The sequence below is a fragment of the Anas platyrhynchos genome, chromosome 3 (genome assembly GCF_047663525.1).
Source record: "Anas platyrhynchos isolate ZD024472 breed Pekin duck chromosome 3, IASCAAS_PekinDuck_T2T, whole genome shotgun sequence".
Classification (NCBI taxonomy): Eukaryota; Metazoa; Chordata; class Aves; order Anseriformes; family Anatidae; genus Anas; species Anas platyrhynchos.
The window spans coordinates 6,965,224-6,980,066 of record NC_092589.1 but is presented as its reverse complement, the minus strand read 5'-3'; the positions used below and the strand labels follow the sequence as shown (position 1 = coordinate 6,980,066).

At 39.6% G+C, this 14,843-nt stretch overlaps 1 protein-coding gene across 2 annotated transcripts; it reads left to right on the top strand.

The window, feature by feature from the left end:
* Positions 1 to 711: 711 nt before the first annotated feature.
* Positions 712 to 14,384, top strand: FAM161A (FAM161 centrosomal protein A). 2 transcript variants are annotated; one of them, XM_027453303.3, is made up of 7 exons: positions 712 to 854; positions 1,707 to 1,960; positions 2,266 to 3,444; positions 3,856 to 4,023; positions 6,006 to 6,105; positions 7,109 to 7,257; positions 7,893 to 14,384. In XM_027453303.3, exons 1-7 carry the CDS (start codon positions 783 to 785, stop codon positions 8,356 to 8,358), a joined length of 2,388 nt encoding a protein of 795 aa, XP_027309104.3. In that variant the 5' UTR covers positions 712 to 782; the 3' UTR covers positions 8,359 to 14,384. The 2 variants fall into 2 exon arrangements, with proteins under 2 accessions (XP_027309104.3, XP_071891351.1); XM_072035250.1 differs by lacking the exon at positions 3,856 to 4,023.
* Positions 14,385 to 14,843: the final 459 nt, after the last annotated feature.

Genomic DNA, 14,843 nt, shown 5'->3' with positions numbered 1-14,843 from the left:
GTAATGTACATGTGTATATACACAAACTCAGGGAGAAGTCAAATTACCAACTATACATTTTTATACTGATGCAAATAATGCTCTATGAAGGAATTCATAGAATAAACATTACCGTCTGTTAGTATCTAAAGGAAATAACTGCCCTTGTTGAGAAAGGCAGTATTGCATTAGTTGTGCATTAGGACAGGAGCAAGCACAGTGCACATAAGTGAGCCAGTTCAGTAGGGAGAGCTGTACCCTACCTCAGCTACCAGGAAAGCCGTGGATTCCCCAGGTTTCGTACAAATAAGAGAGTTTGTGTCAAATATATTTCACAGTTTTGAATGTTTATAATTTTGAATATTTTAAAAATTGTTTCTTCAAATACTTTGCTATGATTTAAAGCTAAGTATGACAATCAGAATATATATATATAGTTAAAGGGACAATCAGTGGGGACAGTAGCATTCTGTGCATGTTATTTAATGCCCAGTTAAACGTACAAATCACACTTCATAACGGGATTACTTACAGCAAACACGTCTCAAACTGACTTTGCCAGTGTGGGTGCCAGCTCTGGTGAGGGCTTGCCCATCGCTTCAAGCTTCCAATTGTGGACACGACTCCCACGCGCTGTGTCCAGCGGCGTCGTTTTTTCACGGGTGTCTTTACATTGTGAAGGGCTGGGATTTCTGGCAGGACGGAGGCAGAGGCGTGGGGCCCCGCCTGCGCTCGCTAATCCCGGCTCCCCCCGCAGCGAGGCGGGCCCTGAGCGAGCCGGGACCGGCCCCAGCGCCGGAGCCATGGCAGCCGTGCCTGCGGCCCCCGGGCCCCGCTCCCCTCCCGGCGCCAGCAGCCGGGCCCCGGCAGCCCAGGTACCGCCGGCACGGGCACGGGGAGCGGGGAAGGGCGGCCGGGGGGAGCTGCTGGGCCCTTAAGCCCCGCGGCTGGCTGAGAGGGGTGGAGGAGGGGCAGTGCCGAAAGCCGGGGGAAGGGTTTGGGGCTTGGCGGGTGGGGGATGATGCAAAGAAAAGAAAGAAAAAAAAAAAAAGTGTGGAAGGGTGTTATGCTATTTGTTGTGCTATTTTTAGGTGAAGGAACTGGTCCTGTAGCTTCTTTAAGCAGCGCTTAACATAATGCAAAGGAAGCCTTTTTAATGCAGCCTAACCTGGGTTTAACAGCACTGGTTATTAAACTTGTGCAAGCTCTCCGAAGGGTGAGCCACCATGCAGCATGCTTACCTCCACACAAGGGCGGGCTGCCCAGCACTGTTTGAACTGAAGCTTGTGCAGATCCCGCTCACGGCACAGCGCGTTACAGAAATGGCTAAAGCAGCATTCATACAGCACCTAGTGACTTGACTTCAGAATGCTGCAAGACACAGAAGGGCGGTTTGTGGTTTAAGGCTTTTTTTAGAGCTATGTACTGAGCAAGGAAGGATTATGCTTTTTTTTTCTTTTTTTTTAACAAAATGGCCAAGCTTTTTTTCTTCTGATAAATCCTTGATCTCATTTCCTGATACAAACACATTGATTACAGAGACAGACTTCAGTAGCCTCAGGATATAAATTATTATACAATAAGATTATTCCATGTGACTCACGTGAAAATCCTTATCCAGGTATCTATGTGGTGTTACTACTTCATGAATTAGACAAATAAAGCAATGTTAAACACATTGTTGCTCTTTATCCTAAGAATCAGAAAAATTTACAAATCTCTTCTAGGATGCTCTTGATGTGGATTCAAATACTGACAGAGAGCAGACCCTCCCTCTACATGGAGACAGTGACAACTGGATAGACTTTTCCAAAATGTGCACTTCCAATCAAGAATATTACTTGAAGCTAGAAGAGTTGAAGAATGCCCATGTGGAGACCATGGCAAAGTTAGAAAGTATGTATCGGAATAAACTCTATTTAAAAGGAGTACAGCCTGTGGCTGTGGCCAGGAAAGATGCTGCTTCTAATGGGTGTTGCAGGTAAGTTTTGGGGTACCTCTTACCTGAAGGTTCTCAAGTGCTTTGCAGACACCAGTAAATACAGCAGTTTTTTGCTGCAGCTGGAAAATGTTACTCTCCCCCTTTCCTATAAGCAGATCATTACAGAAAAGTTAATTAAGTTAATTATAATCATTAAAATGCTTATTCACCTTGAGATCTACAATGTGTACATGGCAGGGACTCGGCAATGTGTCTAGTAAAGCACAGTTTTTTTTTAATTTGCATTAATATTGGACTGGACTCAAAACAGCTTTTTTTTTCTTCTTTTTCTTCCCTTTTTTAAGGCCAACTTGGGAGAAGAGCTCATATCAGACTCTAAATTTGCACAAATCCTTCTCTGACTCTGACTTAAGCGATCCCTTAGGCTCAGGTGTATCTGGTGGGTCTGACAAAGAATTAGCATTTGAAGAAAACAGTAGTGAAACTGGATCATCATCATTTGCTAAGCAACGGATTGAAAAAATGTGGGACGGGTTCTCTGTGGAAGACTACATTGCCCGAACCAAACACAGCTTACCAAACTCGCCGGTCTTCAGAATGACACGGAAGAAGCAGAAGGCATGGTCACCAAAAGTGACTGTGCCCAAGCCTTTCCAGATGACCATTCGAGAAGCTAGAAAAAAAGAACAGAATGTCAAATCAAAGTCCCAGATTGAAATGGAAAATAACTTACTGAAGAAGCAGCTGGAGGAAGAAGCGGAGTGTCAGAAAAAATTCCGAGCTAACCCAGTGCCCGCTGCAGTTTTCCTTCCGCTCTACCGTGAAATCATACAAAGAAATGAAGAGCGCAGGAAGTCTGTGAAAGAGAGAAGCAAACTCAAGCTCTTGGCTTCTCAGAAGCCATTTAAATTCATTGAAAGAGAGAAGCAAAGGAATGAAATTAGGAAAATGCAATTAAGAGACCTTTCCACACCTGAAAAGAAACCAAAACCATTCAAAGCAAAACCAATTCCTAAATGTGTTTATAGTCCAGCTGTTAATGACAAGTTACAGGAGGAAGAGCTCTACAGAGAAATTAGGATTAGAATGAGAGCTGAGGAGTTGCTGCGTAATTCATCCCTACCCACCAGCAGGCTGGCTTTAAAGAACACCAATAAAAAGAAGAAACACAAGTGCATGGAACCAAAGGAGACAGAACATAAACCCAAGATCAAACCAGATGTTCCAGATTTTGAACGACTCCACCAGAAATTTCAGAAACGGCTCCTGCAAAAAAAACAGGTGAAACACCTTACAGTCTGTGAACCATTTGATCTTCGTACTCCACACATTCCTTCAAACAAGGGGAAGATTTTGAGGGACATTCAAGAGGATGAAGAAAGGTTGAAGGAAACACGCTGGCCATACGCCTCTCCAAGACGTAAACCTCAAATGAGAGGTGCAAATTCACCTCTCTCGGGATTTGGAGAATCTAAATCACCAAAAATCACTCAATCCACACAACGAAGGCTACAAGCCATCAGGTGACCACTTTAGTGATGTTCTGCATTTTATAAATACTTAGAGTAGACTTCTTTTGTACTTCTACAGATGTCATTAATTCTTCCGTACAGTGAATATGAGACTTAAATATATTAAGTTTTATACTATAATTGAGTCCTTACACTAAAATATTGAATACAGGACTTCATTAGTATTTGATTTTTCCAAAACCAGTAGTGCATATTTCTGAACGTGCCCACAGGAAAGGGACAAATGACTGCAGTTTCCCAAGTTACACCTGAATCCCTTACAATGGCGTGTATCACATGCCCTTTTACACCAACCCTGTTTTCACTCCTTTTTTTTCCTTTGAATTTCCTTTACCAAAACTTCCTTTGAAGTCTTGCTCTTGTTTCCAAATGAATTTAGTCTTAGTTTATTTTTCCACCCAGGAATTCACTCGAGGAAAAGAGAAAGCTGGAAGAACAACAAAAAAGAAACAGGACAAAGCAGAAACAAAGAACGAAAAAACTGCAGAAAATTGTTACAACTCGGGCTGAGGCCAATGACCCACATCAGAGCCTAGCTCAGATGTCTAAATCCAAATTAGAAACATTCAGGTATTTTGTTTCATTCCCCTGAATCCTGAACCTCTGAATTTACATTGTATGTTAAGCATACAATGTAAAAAATAGCAGAGTTTAAGTGTATGTAATTACTCATTTGATAAATTATTCATTGTACCAGCAGCTAGTTAAAAAGTTAAAAACAAATGTGGCCAAATTTAGTATCACAACTGGGAAAACTGCTGCCCATTCTAATATCTCAGTCTATACCTTCTACTTCATAATGTTACAGACCAGCTAACAGGAGAGTCCAGTCTTTTCTAAATTGACGTACCAAGTAGCAATGAAAGTTAAGTTTAAAAAATGGTAAGGAGAAGGTGTAGTGTAATTGCAGAACACCCTTGAGAGTGCTGGGTTGATAGATGTTGATATGGCTGCACAATTCATTTATTTGTCCTAATAGTTCCCCACTTCAGAAAAAAAAAGCAAAATAGTAGTATTACTTGAGATTAGCACTCGTATCAACAGTAAAGCAGGAAGCTGCCACGTAGTCCAAAGACAGATGAAGCCAAAGCACAGAGAAGAAACAGCAATGGTCTAGGAGAAGTAGGGCTTAGGTAGGGTCCTGGACAGCAGAGATGCATCAGTAGAGATGCAGAACAAAAGGGACAGTCCCTTCTAATTATTGTGTCAGTCAGAGTTCAAGCCTAATGCTTTCTGGACATGACCAGCAGGTACTGTTAATAACAGGAGCTTTATAATGCAATCGTGCCTGGGCAGATGATCTGCTGACTCTGGGACAGAAGCAGAAAGCAACCTGAATTACAGCAGCAAGGTGGAGAATTAGGAAAGACAGTGGGTGTATTTACGGATTTGATTTAAGTTTATTCAACAGCAGACTTCACATTACAGTATTTAGCTTAATCAGATTTTAGGAGTATAGTGAAAAAACTCACACTTAATTCTTCTCTGCACATAAAATGATGCTATTACAAAGCAAGACTCCTTCCCTAGTGCTGATGCATTAAGGGTGGTACAAGTGCTTAACTTGATAATGCTTATTGCAACATGGGCTGGGTAATAAGGTACATTAATGTAAGTGCTCTTCTAACAGATAATTGGGTTTGTAGAAAGCCTTCTGAGAGAGCAAGCACGTAGAAACAATGAAGTTCACTCCCTTAAAATGGTAAATAACTTGCCTTAATGCACAGCCATATTCAGAGAGTGGTAGGGAAAGAGGAGGCGGGGAAGAGAGATGTCCCCGAGCTCTCATACCCGCCCTTCAGTGCCTGACCTGGTAACGCTAGAGCTGGCCCAGTGCAGATGAACGTCGAACCAGCAAGATTTAGGAACTGAGGTGCAGCACCACGTGAACACAGCCATGTTATTTCCAGGGCCTGTGCAGCCCCCCTTCAGCTATGCTTAAGCTAATTAGTGAGTCCTGTAGTGCTTCATGCTACAGCCCCTGACACGTCCTCTGCTTCGTTTGCCAGCACTCCAGGTTGCAAAGAACTTGGGAGCTCAGGTACAACCCTGAGCTGGCTCCATGTGTTCCCACACTGCCTGACAAAATAATCCGTGTTAGAACTGAGGCAATGAACTAGATCTGCAAGAACTAGCTCCAAATTTTATGGGGCCAGTGTTAAAGCCTTAAGGGATGTGAATCAACAGTGCATCATCAGGGTCTTTGTCACACACACGGGATTACAGCCCATGCTAGCTGGATTAGCAAGGACTTGCTATGACCTGAGCTATCATTTCAGCTGACGAAGCAACGGTTCTGTCATCCCACCACACTGAGACCTTGACAAAGCAGCTAGGAAAAAAAGGGTACTATGATCCAGAACATAGCCACCCTTCTTGTGAGAAGAGGGGTTGGTAAAATAGCAAAAGATTCTTCCATCATAAAAAACTTATCTTTTATATATTTTTAAGTAGGACAACATTAAGTTTGTCATAAGCAATTCGACTTTGGTCTGCTGTAGGAAATTACTTCTTCTATTATAGACAATAATCATTTGTTGTATTTCCCTTAGGAATTACGAGAAGCAGAGAATGCAAGAATATTTGCAAGAGTTACAAGAAATGGAAGAAAGAGTAAACCAAAGGCCATTGCTTTTGGAAAGAGTCACTCAGGTTGTCTTGCTTCTCCGTTCTTTTTAATGTCATCTTCAATTACTGTGTATAGCACTTGTAGTCAGTCAAGCATTTTTAGAAGGTATTTGAACACTATTTTTTAGGCCAGTATTTGTCCATTCTAATCTCCATTGCTCCACCTCTGTATAAATATTATTTTTCTGTAAGTGTTCACGGCAGGCTTGCACAGGGAGGAGAGGTGGCTGTTCTAAACATGTCATCTGATTCAATTATAACACAGCTGTAAATAAAACAAGAACATACGGCAAAAACATGAGAGGTTTAAGTTGGGAAAAGTGCTAAGAGAACTCAAGCATTCTTCATGTCTACTGTGAAGCTGAGATGCAGTATTTTAATTTCTCCATTTCCTTACAACCACGTGGTGGTAGTGTAGTCCCTGACTGTGTGACAAGCACAGAGAGATACCAAGTTGTACCTCACCAGTTCCCTCGTCCCTTCTGCGTGTGCTCCTTGGTCTGCCACCACTGCAGGGGCAGGAACATTAATGCGGATTGGACAAGTCCTCCTCACTCAGGTGTTACCTGGAGGTCTAGAGTTCACCCCCTCCATTTCAGAGGCAGAGATACAGATCTAGGCCATTCATCAGAGAGCACTGTAAGAGGGTAAACCAATACCATCTTTTTGAGCAGCGGCTCCCCCAGAGGGATGACAGAAGGAGAAGGGGGAAGGGAGAAGCCCTAGGAAAACTACTTCTGATTTTTCCTATCTGCACCTTCTTTCTCCTCCCTCAGTAACAGCATACAGACTATAGAGCTTTTCATTACCCAGTGGGTGCAGGGAGCAATCTGCATTTAAACTAGTAAAGGAAAAAGGAGGAAAACCTGGTATAAAATTTTCATGTGGTTTTGCCATTCTCCCCTGCAGTTAATAATTCAACTTGCCAGGTGCAAATAAGGAAACAGAGTATTAATAAACAAAAGTATCTGAAGACAGGCCATTTAATGCATTTAGATAATACTTAACCATTGTGTTTTTCCTACAGAAAAATGCCAGAATAGCTGCAGAAAAGCATTATTCTAATACACTGAGAGCTCTGGGGGTATGTCCAGAGTTTGTTTCAAAGAAAGGACAAACAACTAAATTGCTAGGATGCTCCAATGCTGAAGATTTTGGTCTTGATGTCAAAGAAAGGTAGAGATTACTGAAGGCTTTTTTTTTTTTTTTGCCACTACATATCTAGAAATTAGAAAGTCATTTTCAGTGTTGAGAAAATTATTTGCAGTATCTCCCAGGTAAATATTTTACTGGATGTAGTTAGTAATACTAATGCTAGCATTACTGTACATTTTACTGTTTTTTCCTGAATTAAATATCATTTCGTAAATCCAAGGAGAGCACTGGTAATGCTACACACAAGGCATTTCAAAGAAAAATGAAGAATACGAAACATTTTTGGTTGGTTCCTTTTACCAAAAATTCTGGCAGGTTGCTGAGAAGTCATTTCATACTGCATTACTTTTACTGTTTTTTTTTAAGTAAGCCTTATAAAAATACTTCTCAATATGCATTCGATATTATGACATAATATCTAATTAGATATGGAAAAAATGAAAAATAAATGGAAAAATTAATATATGTAAGCAATACTGTTACTGTCTAGCATAAAAGCAGACTCTAGTATCCCCCCTTCCCTTTTCCTTCACCGATTACACCCCAGCCAAGTCTACCAGGATTTGTCCTAGATTACCTGAAGGGCGTAATCCTTTAAAAGCTACTTTAAAACACATTACCTGAAAATAAAAATAACATACAAATTGTCTTTTCAGAGCCAACAAGGATAAAGTGAAAGAAAGGGAATCCTTCCTTTCAGCAGAAGCAGTTGACATCAGCCCTCAGGCTGAGCAGTCCTGCGAGGAGGAGGAAGAGAAGAGAGAAGGTGTCAGAGCTTCCACAAAAGACAGTAAATCCAGTGAAGCAGAGGACGAGGAGGAGACCAGAGCCAGCCCTCACGTTCAGCAGCCTTGCCACACAGGGGAGGCCAGCCCCGGCTCTGACCAACACTGTGAAGAGGAGGAAGGGGAAGCAAAGGCAGGCCTTCCACGTGACCATTCCCTGGAGGAGGAGGAAGATGAGGAGGAGAATCGGTCAAGACCTAGCTCTCAGTCTGACCAGTCCCCTGAGCCGCAAGAGGGTCAGTCCGACCCTGAAGCTGAGGGTGCCTTTGGGTATGAGGATGAGGAATACGAAAGTGATGATTCGGAAGAGAAAGCCAGTGATGGTGAAGCTGACTGAAGGGCAGGCAGACAGGACAGGCTGGTGCTCAGGAACCTATTTCATTGCTGGCGGTGAAATAGACACTAAAGAAAAATTTGTCTTTTTGCTAGTGATATGAAATTTTGTGAATTTAAAGCTCTTAGCTTTGCAGTCTTTTTAGCACAGAAACCTTGTTGATTTTCCAGTGAGAAAGATCAAGTTATTCCTTTCCACCAAGAAAATTACTTTTATATTCATCTTCTTTATTTTAGACCTCTGTGACATTAGTGCAGTTTGGTTCATAAAATTAACACCAAACAGTGGTTAAAAATAATGTCTTGCATGCTGCGTTGTTAACTACTGAGGTCTTAGCACGTTCAGCTTTTCCGTGTACTGGCAAAGCCAGCTGAGATTTTGGAGTAGCAATTTGCTATTATCAATGCCTCTCAGGCTCAAACATCGCAGTCCTTTTGGGCTCTGTTCCTGCAATATCTTCTAGGATGGCAACGAACTGGCAAGGGTTTGTTGTGCAAGACCTCTCATTGTTTTCAGCAGAGCAGCTGTAAGGAAGACAACTGCAGTTAGACAAAATGGCCAAATTCATCTGTGCAGTTCCTCCCTCCTGCTCCCAGGGAGCTTGTTCTCTCCCCACTTAAGTGAGCTGAATTGGTTCAGTGATGGGTCAGAGGAGTGCCAGGGCCAGAAAAGAAGTGACTCCTTTTGGAGGAAACAAGCTGTTAGATCAACTTCAGTGTTTTGTTCAGCTAATATACAAAGAGCGTCGCAGTTGCTGAAGGATGTTACTATAGAGAAGAAAAAAAGATGCACCAAAATACACTGAGAGGAGTCATTTAAACTCTTACAGAGCTTTTTAACATTTGTAGGCAAGTGAGGTAGAAGAAAAGTCAGTAGAATATCTTGAGAAAAAAAACACGTTATGCTACCAGATCTTGTATTACTACCTAACCAAGATAGAAAATTGTGTTCTTTCCCCTCCGTTTTGTTTTAAAGAGCTCTTCCTGTGATCATGTAAAATAGTCCATTTCCATAATAACAAATGCCGACATTAAGTTTCTTTATTGAGATAGTAAGCATACTTTAAAAAGAGAACCTTCCAACTCACCAACTGTAGTTGCATGGAAGTCTGCTAAGGAAGTGCTTTAGTACCTTTCTTCACACACTTGTTACTCAGGACTTCAGCTACTACACAACACAACATGCAAGTCTGTGTTTTTTTAGTTTAGTTTAGTTTTGTTGTTTGTTTGTTTGTTTTTCCCCTCTATTTATATCGCTAGTGGCTTCTCCTACTGTTACTAGCTTTCCTGCTAACCTGTCAAATACAGTGTTAGGAAAGAAAGTAGAAGAAAACATGTATGTAACAAACCACAAATAAGGATTTCAAACAAGCTTTCTCTGCTTAGAGAACAGTATACTATGACTTTGCACAAGCACTCAAAACACGTTCATTGAATAGTAAATATTATATTTCTTAAAACTAACGAGTTTGCAAAAGCATCTGCAATGACTAGGGATATGGGTTTGGCTTTTTTTGTTTGCTTTAGGTTGGGGAAGGGGAGTGTTGTTTGTTTTCCTCAGGTTTCCTTCCAAACTGCATGTAAAAGCACTAACTAAATCTATTATTTCTTCCTCCAGACTTTGAGAAACTGTGTCCTAGTGTTTGGATTTTTATCTTTCCTTTTTTTTTTAATTTATTTTGAAGTGTGGCCTAACTAATATGAATTCTAAACTTATTTGTTTTATTTAAATAAAATTTCCATTGCATATTTATCTTATATTAAAATATTAATCATTGTTTCACAATTAAAATATTAGTTTACAATGAAGTTATACTTGACAATGCCACAATATAAACTCAAGGTTGGTTAGCTTGCGGTAGTTATTATACAATAATTCTGAAAAGTTGTACAATATGTTATTGAATTTAGAGCCACATATTACTGATATGTATCTCTTGGAAACAAGTTTTTGTTTGTTTTGAAAGAAAGCAGACAAGCTTCAGAGTGTTTTCTCATATAGAGATTATTTGAAGAATTTTCAAATCAGTTTATAAAATCTTAACACATTACCAAATTATACATTTATGTTCTTCTAGAACACTCAAGTGAGTGTTCTAGAAGAACATAAATGTATAATTGTTGAGCCAGTAAGACAGAGCATAAGAAATGTCACTGAAAACCTCATTTGAACTAGGAGGTAGCAAAAACAATCTTCAGAAGAACAGATTTAATGAACACATGGATAACTGTGATATAACAAGGAAGAGTTAAGCACAGCTTTTGGAGGTTATGCCTCAACTTTTCTGGCATGTCCAAAAGAGCCAAGCAGAACCATATGGACTAAGGAAATCCTGTTGATATGGTTTAACTAATTGACAATGTGCCATTAAAAGATCCCAAGTAAGCCAGCCTTACTGTACAAGAAGAAAGGTCCTCATGAATTAGTAATCACTTAAGCCATCAGGGAAGAAAAGGTCAATTTTAACAGTGTAAATGCACTTATCAGCAGACATTCAATGAGATTCACATTGTTCAACATACTCAGATGTGATCTGTAGTGCTGAGGCCACAGAGTATTCAATGCTATGATTAAATTCACCTGACTGCAAAGAACATGCCAAGTGATCTTATGAAGTGGAATGACAGAAGAGTAGATATCATTCATTTTTAGCAATTGCAAATAAATGCATGTGAGGGTAAAAAAAATATTCCTAGATTATACGATACCATATACTGGAAAAAATAAATTCCAGCATGAATACTGTGAGCAGTCCTGGCCCTCCCATCTTAAAAGGGATTGATTTATTTGTTATAGGACTGGAAGAATTCAACAAGAATGATCAAAGAAAAGGTGGGGTTTTCATTTGACAATAACATATATAGGATTCTTTAATTTGGAAAAAGAATATTAAACTCTGAGACATTAGGGCAACCACTTTGAGAAGCACAGATGTTGAAAAGGAAAGCAATGTGAAATCTAAATAAAAAAGCTATTCAGTAGTAGCATTACAAGCAAGAAAAAAATACTGTATGGATAAATAACACCCTAAGAAAATATATGGGGATAAGTACTCCAATAAGGATTTAAAAAGGAATGAAATAGCAATGAAAAGTCACATGAAAGAACAAAATGTGGAGAGACTGGTCAGGATGAATTAAATCTCATGAAGCAAGTACAGCAACAAAAGTTTCAGATATATGACTAAACAATAAAAAGAGGTGTGGATACCATACTGTCATGAGATGAACAGTAGGAAGGCCTAAAAGCTAAGTCTTCCCTCCCCAGCACAGTCAGGTGGATGATTTAAAATGTAGATGAGACAAGAAAAAGCTAAAAGGATAATGATGTTTAAATGAAGATGTCTATATTTAATGAAAAAAAATACAGTAACCTCAGCACAAAAATTCAAATCCAGATGAGAGGTTCTGGTAAATTACCAAGATGTAGTATAGTACAATAGGAAAGCAGAATAAAATATGTACTGCTTTCTGTCAGAACTCAAATCTATTTAATGCAATTAACATGGAGAAAAATAATTAATTTGAATCACTAAGGATGATATAATAGAAACATTTTAAGGTAAGAAGCTCATTAAAGGACAGATTCTGAGTTATGCTTTCAGAGAAACTATCAGGAGAGAGATGAACAGAAGTTTCTCACAAATTATTGAATATTCTGACTAGTATTTTAATTAATGTCCAAAACACAGAAGTAGAAACATGTTCAAAAAATTTGCAAAGAAAATGAGGAAGGTGTATTTAAAAAGGATTAAAAATATCACATGGGAAGAAGAGGATCGCTTTGTAGGCTGTACTCTTAAATAAGTATTTCAAAGTCCAGGAATAACTTCTGTAACGGGAATTTGTCACCTAAAGCTATAAGGAGAAAGACCCAGATGACTTTTGGGCAATGGGTAATTGACCACAAATTCTTATCATAAAAAGGAAATCTAAAAATCTAAGGATGTGTGAGGCAAAATATTTCCAACAGGTTTGGAAGAACAGTACAAGCAAGTCTGCAAAGACATCCCTTCTGGGTTTCAAAGTAATTCTCACAATGCTGAATACAAGGTGGAGCCTTCTTTGGAAATTCCATACTAAGCTTCCCCCCCTTGCATCTGCTCACATCTGCCACAGGAAGCACAACACCCAGCTGGAATCCAACAAGGGTATGGGAGCAAGAAAAGATGCCACCATGGACTATTAGACAACACTTTGTGCTTTCAACAGACAACAGCCCCTCTTTTCAGGACGGTGTTTGTCTTTCAGTTTCTGACTTCCAAATCTCCCCTGCATTTCTCTAGCTTTCTTTGTATATATGGTACCACTTCCTCTAGAAACTATCTTCTGGAATTCATAATTACCAAAACATCAAGCAGGAGGTTACGTTCTCTTTTCCTTTAAGGAAAAATGATTGCATCATTACCTTCCTGAATTAAATATTGGAATTACACACAAGGTTACAGCTGCTGAAAAACAGATTAACAAAAAAAAAATTGTTTTTGAAGAAAACTTTAAAAGTCATCACTAATTTGAAATGATTTAACTGTCTCATTTAGAGTCCTCACACTTCCAGAATGGCAGAAAGCAAAATGTTTGCCTCAGTATAGCAGATACAGGTACTCCAAAAAATCAAACCATGCATTAAGAACTATTTCTGAAAGTATGTCTATAGATTTGCCCATAAATTTCTGTCAAACAAGGTTTGTATGCCAAATACATTTGTCCAGAAAGACCGACTAGTCCGTGATTACAAGAGATGGCAGATGCACGCTTACTAACTTAAAACACGCAGATAAAATTGGAAATGGCTTGAGGTCTGTTCAGTGGAATTTCAGTTTTACATCTCTGGTTGTATAATACATGTATTTTGCTAATTACTTGGCTTTGGGAGGAAAAAAAAAAATAAATAAAAAGCTCTTGCATATGCCAGCAAAACTCAAAATTGCTTCTTTCTTCAACAGGAATTCAAGGTATTTCAGAAATGCCAGTTTAAAACTAAGGCTTACAATAGTATCAGAAAAATTCCCCTCCCTACTTGTATACTAAAAAGACCATCGGTCAAATGTAGAAGCATAAAAATCAGGGATCATGTAAGGTGAACTGCGCAGATACAAAGAAAGTTGTGGGACCTGATGGACTGCTTTAGATATTAGTTTTGTATTACAGAGTAACAGCATTAAGAGGCTTCCAGCATGCTAAGTGTGCACAAACTCAGAAATAAATCCCCAATCCAGTCTTACAGGGCATCACCGCATACTTCAGAGGAAGTGCATCATGTTTACCCACAACGTTAATCCTTTCATGGGCAGCTGAACTCTCAGAAAGGGCAGCTTTCTTCCCATCGTTTCCTCCTTGTTTTGCAGACCCTTCCGAGTCAAATTAAGTCATTAAATTAGCCCAGCCAAAAGGAGTGGTTGAGGTTAAAGGACGGGATGAACAAAGAGGACTTCTCACTTTTAGCAGTAGCCAGTTATGATAATCAGTGTCTCACAGTGCTGCATCCAAGGATTAGACACAGGAAAATCCCCCACATGCTTAAGTGGCTGTAGTACAGAGAGGACAGATGTCCACAGGCAAGAAACAGTTTTCTTTTCTGACAATTAAGACTGGCAACAAAACTGTTTAATTGCGTGAACAGATAAGGTACCATGGAAGCCAGTTGCCAACAAGACTAAAACCAAATGTATTTGCCTTTGCACAGCTCCAAACTTGCTACTAATAGTTAGGGCTTACTAACAAGCCGATTACTAACAATAGTTACTAGGCAGGTTAGTAATAAGAAGGTTAGTAAGAGTAAGCAGGTTACTGATTAACAGTAAGTAACCCTACTGCAACACAGGTAGGAAATTCTGGTTTCCAGCATACTGAGCTGTTACAACCCCTGCCATTAGCACATTATTCGGCTCATTACTCTGTTTTCAAACACATCCCTCCACACTCACAGACATACACGGTTCTCGTGAAGGGCTTCTGATAACTTGCTATGCTTTTAGTGTATGTTTCATGCCACTGTACAATTTCTAGAGTGGATATAAACACAATTTCCTTTTGTATTAAGTAGTAAAAGCTAACAAACAAAAATCAGTTCTTACAGCTCTTGCTGCATCTCCTCCCTTCTGATTAAGTTCTTCTCTGTGGAGCTCAGTCCAGTAACACCTTTATACCTGAAGGCACTGGAACTTCTGAGGGCATCATCACAGCTGGTAAAGCAATGAGCAATACCTAAAAGGACAAAGACATTCACAAATTATTGCTTGGCCTCAGTCTAATTAGTTCATTCATTTTTATTCCAAAGGCATTTACAGCAATATAGTAGCAGAGGACAAGCCAACGATCAACAAGTTGATCTGATTTGCTGGTTTAGTAAAACCAAAACTTAAAAATTGTAAAGTCCATAAACATCCTTTACTACATTATGCTTTTCCAGAGCTTGTGGTAAGCAACAATAATATTTAAAATGTACACGCACTTTACATACCTGTGTTCAGCCTAGCAATCCAGCAT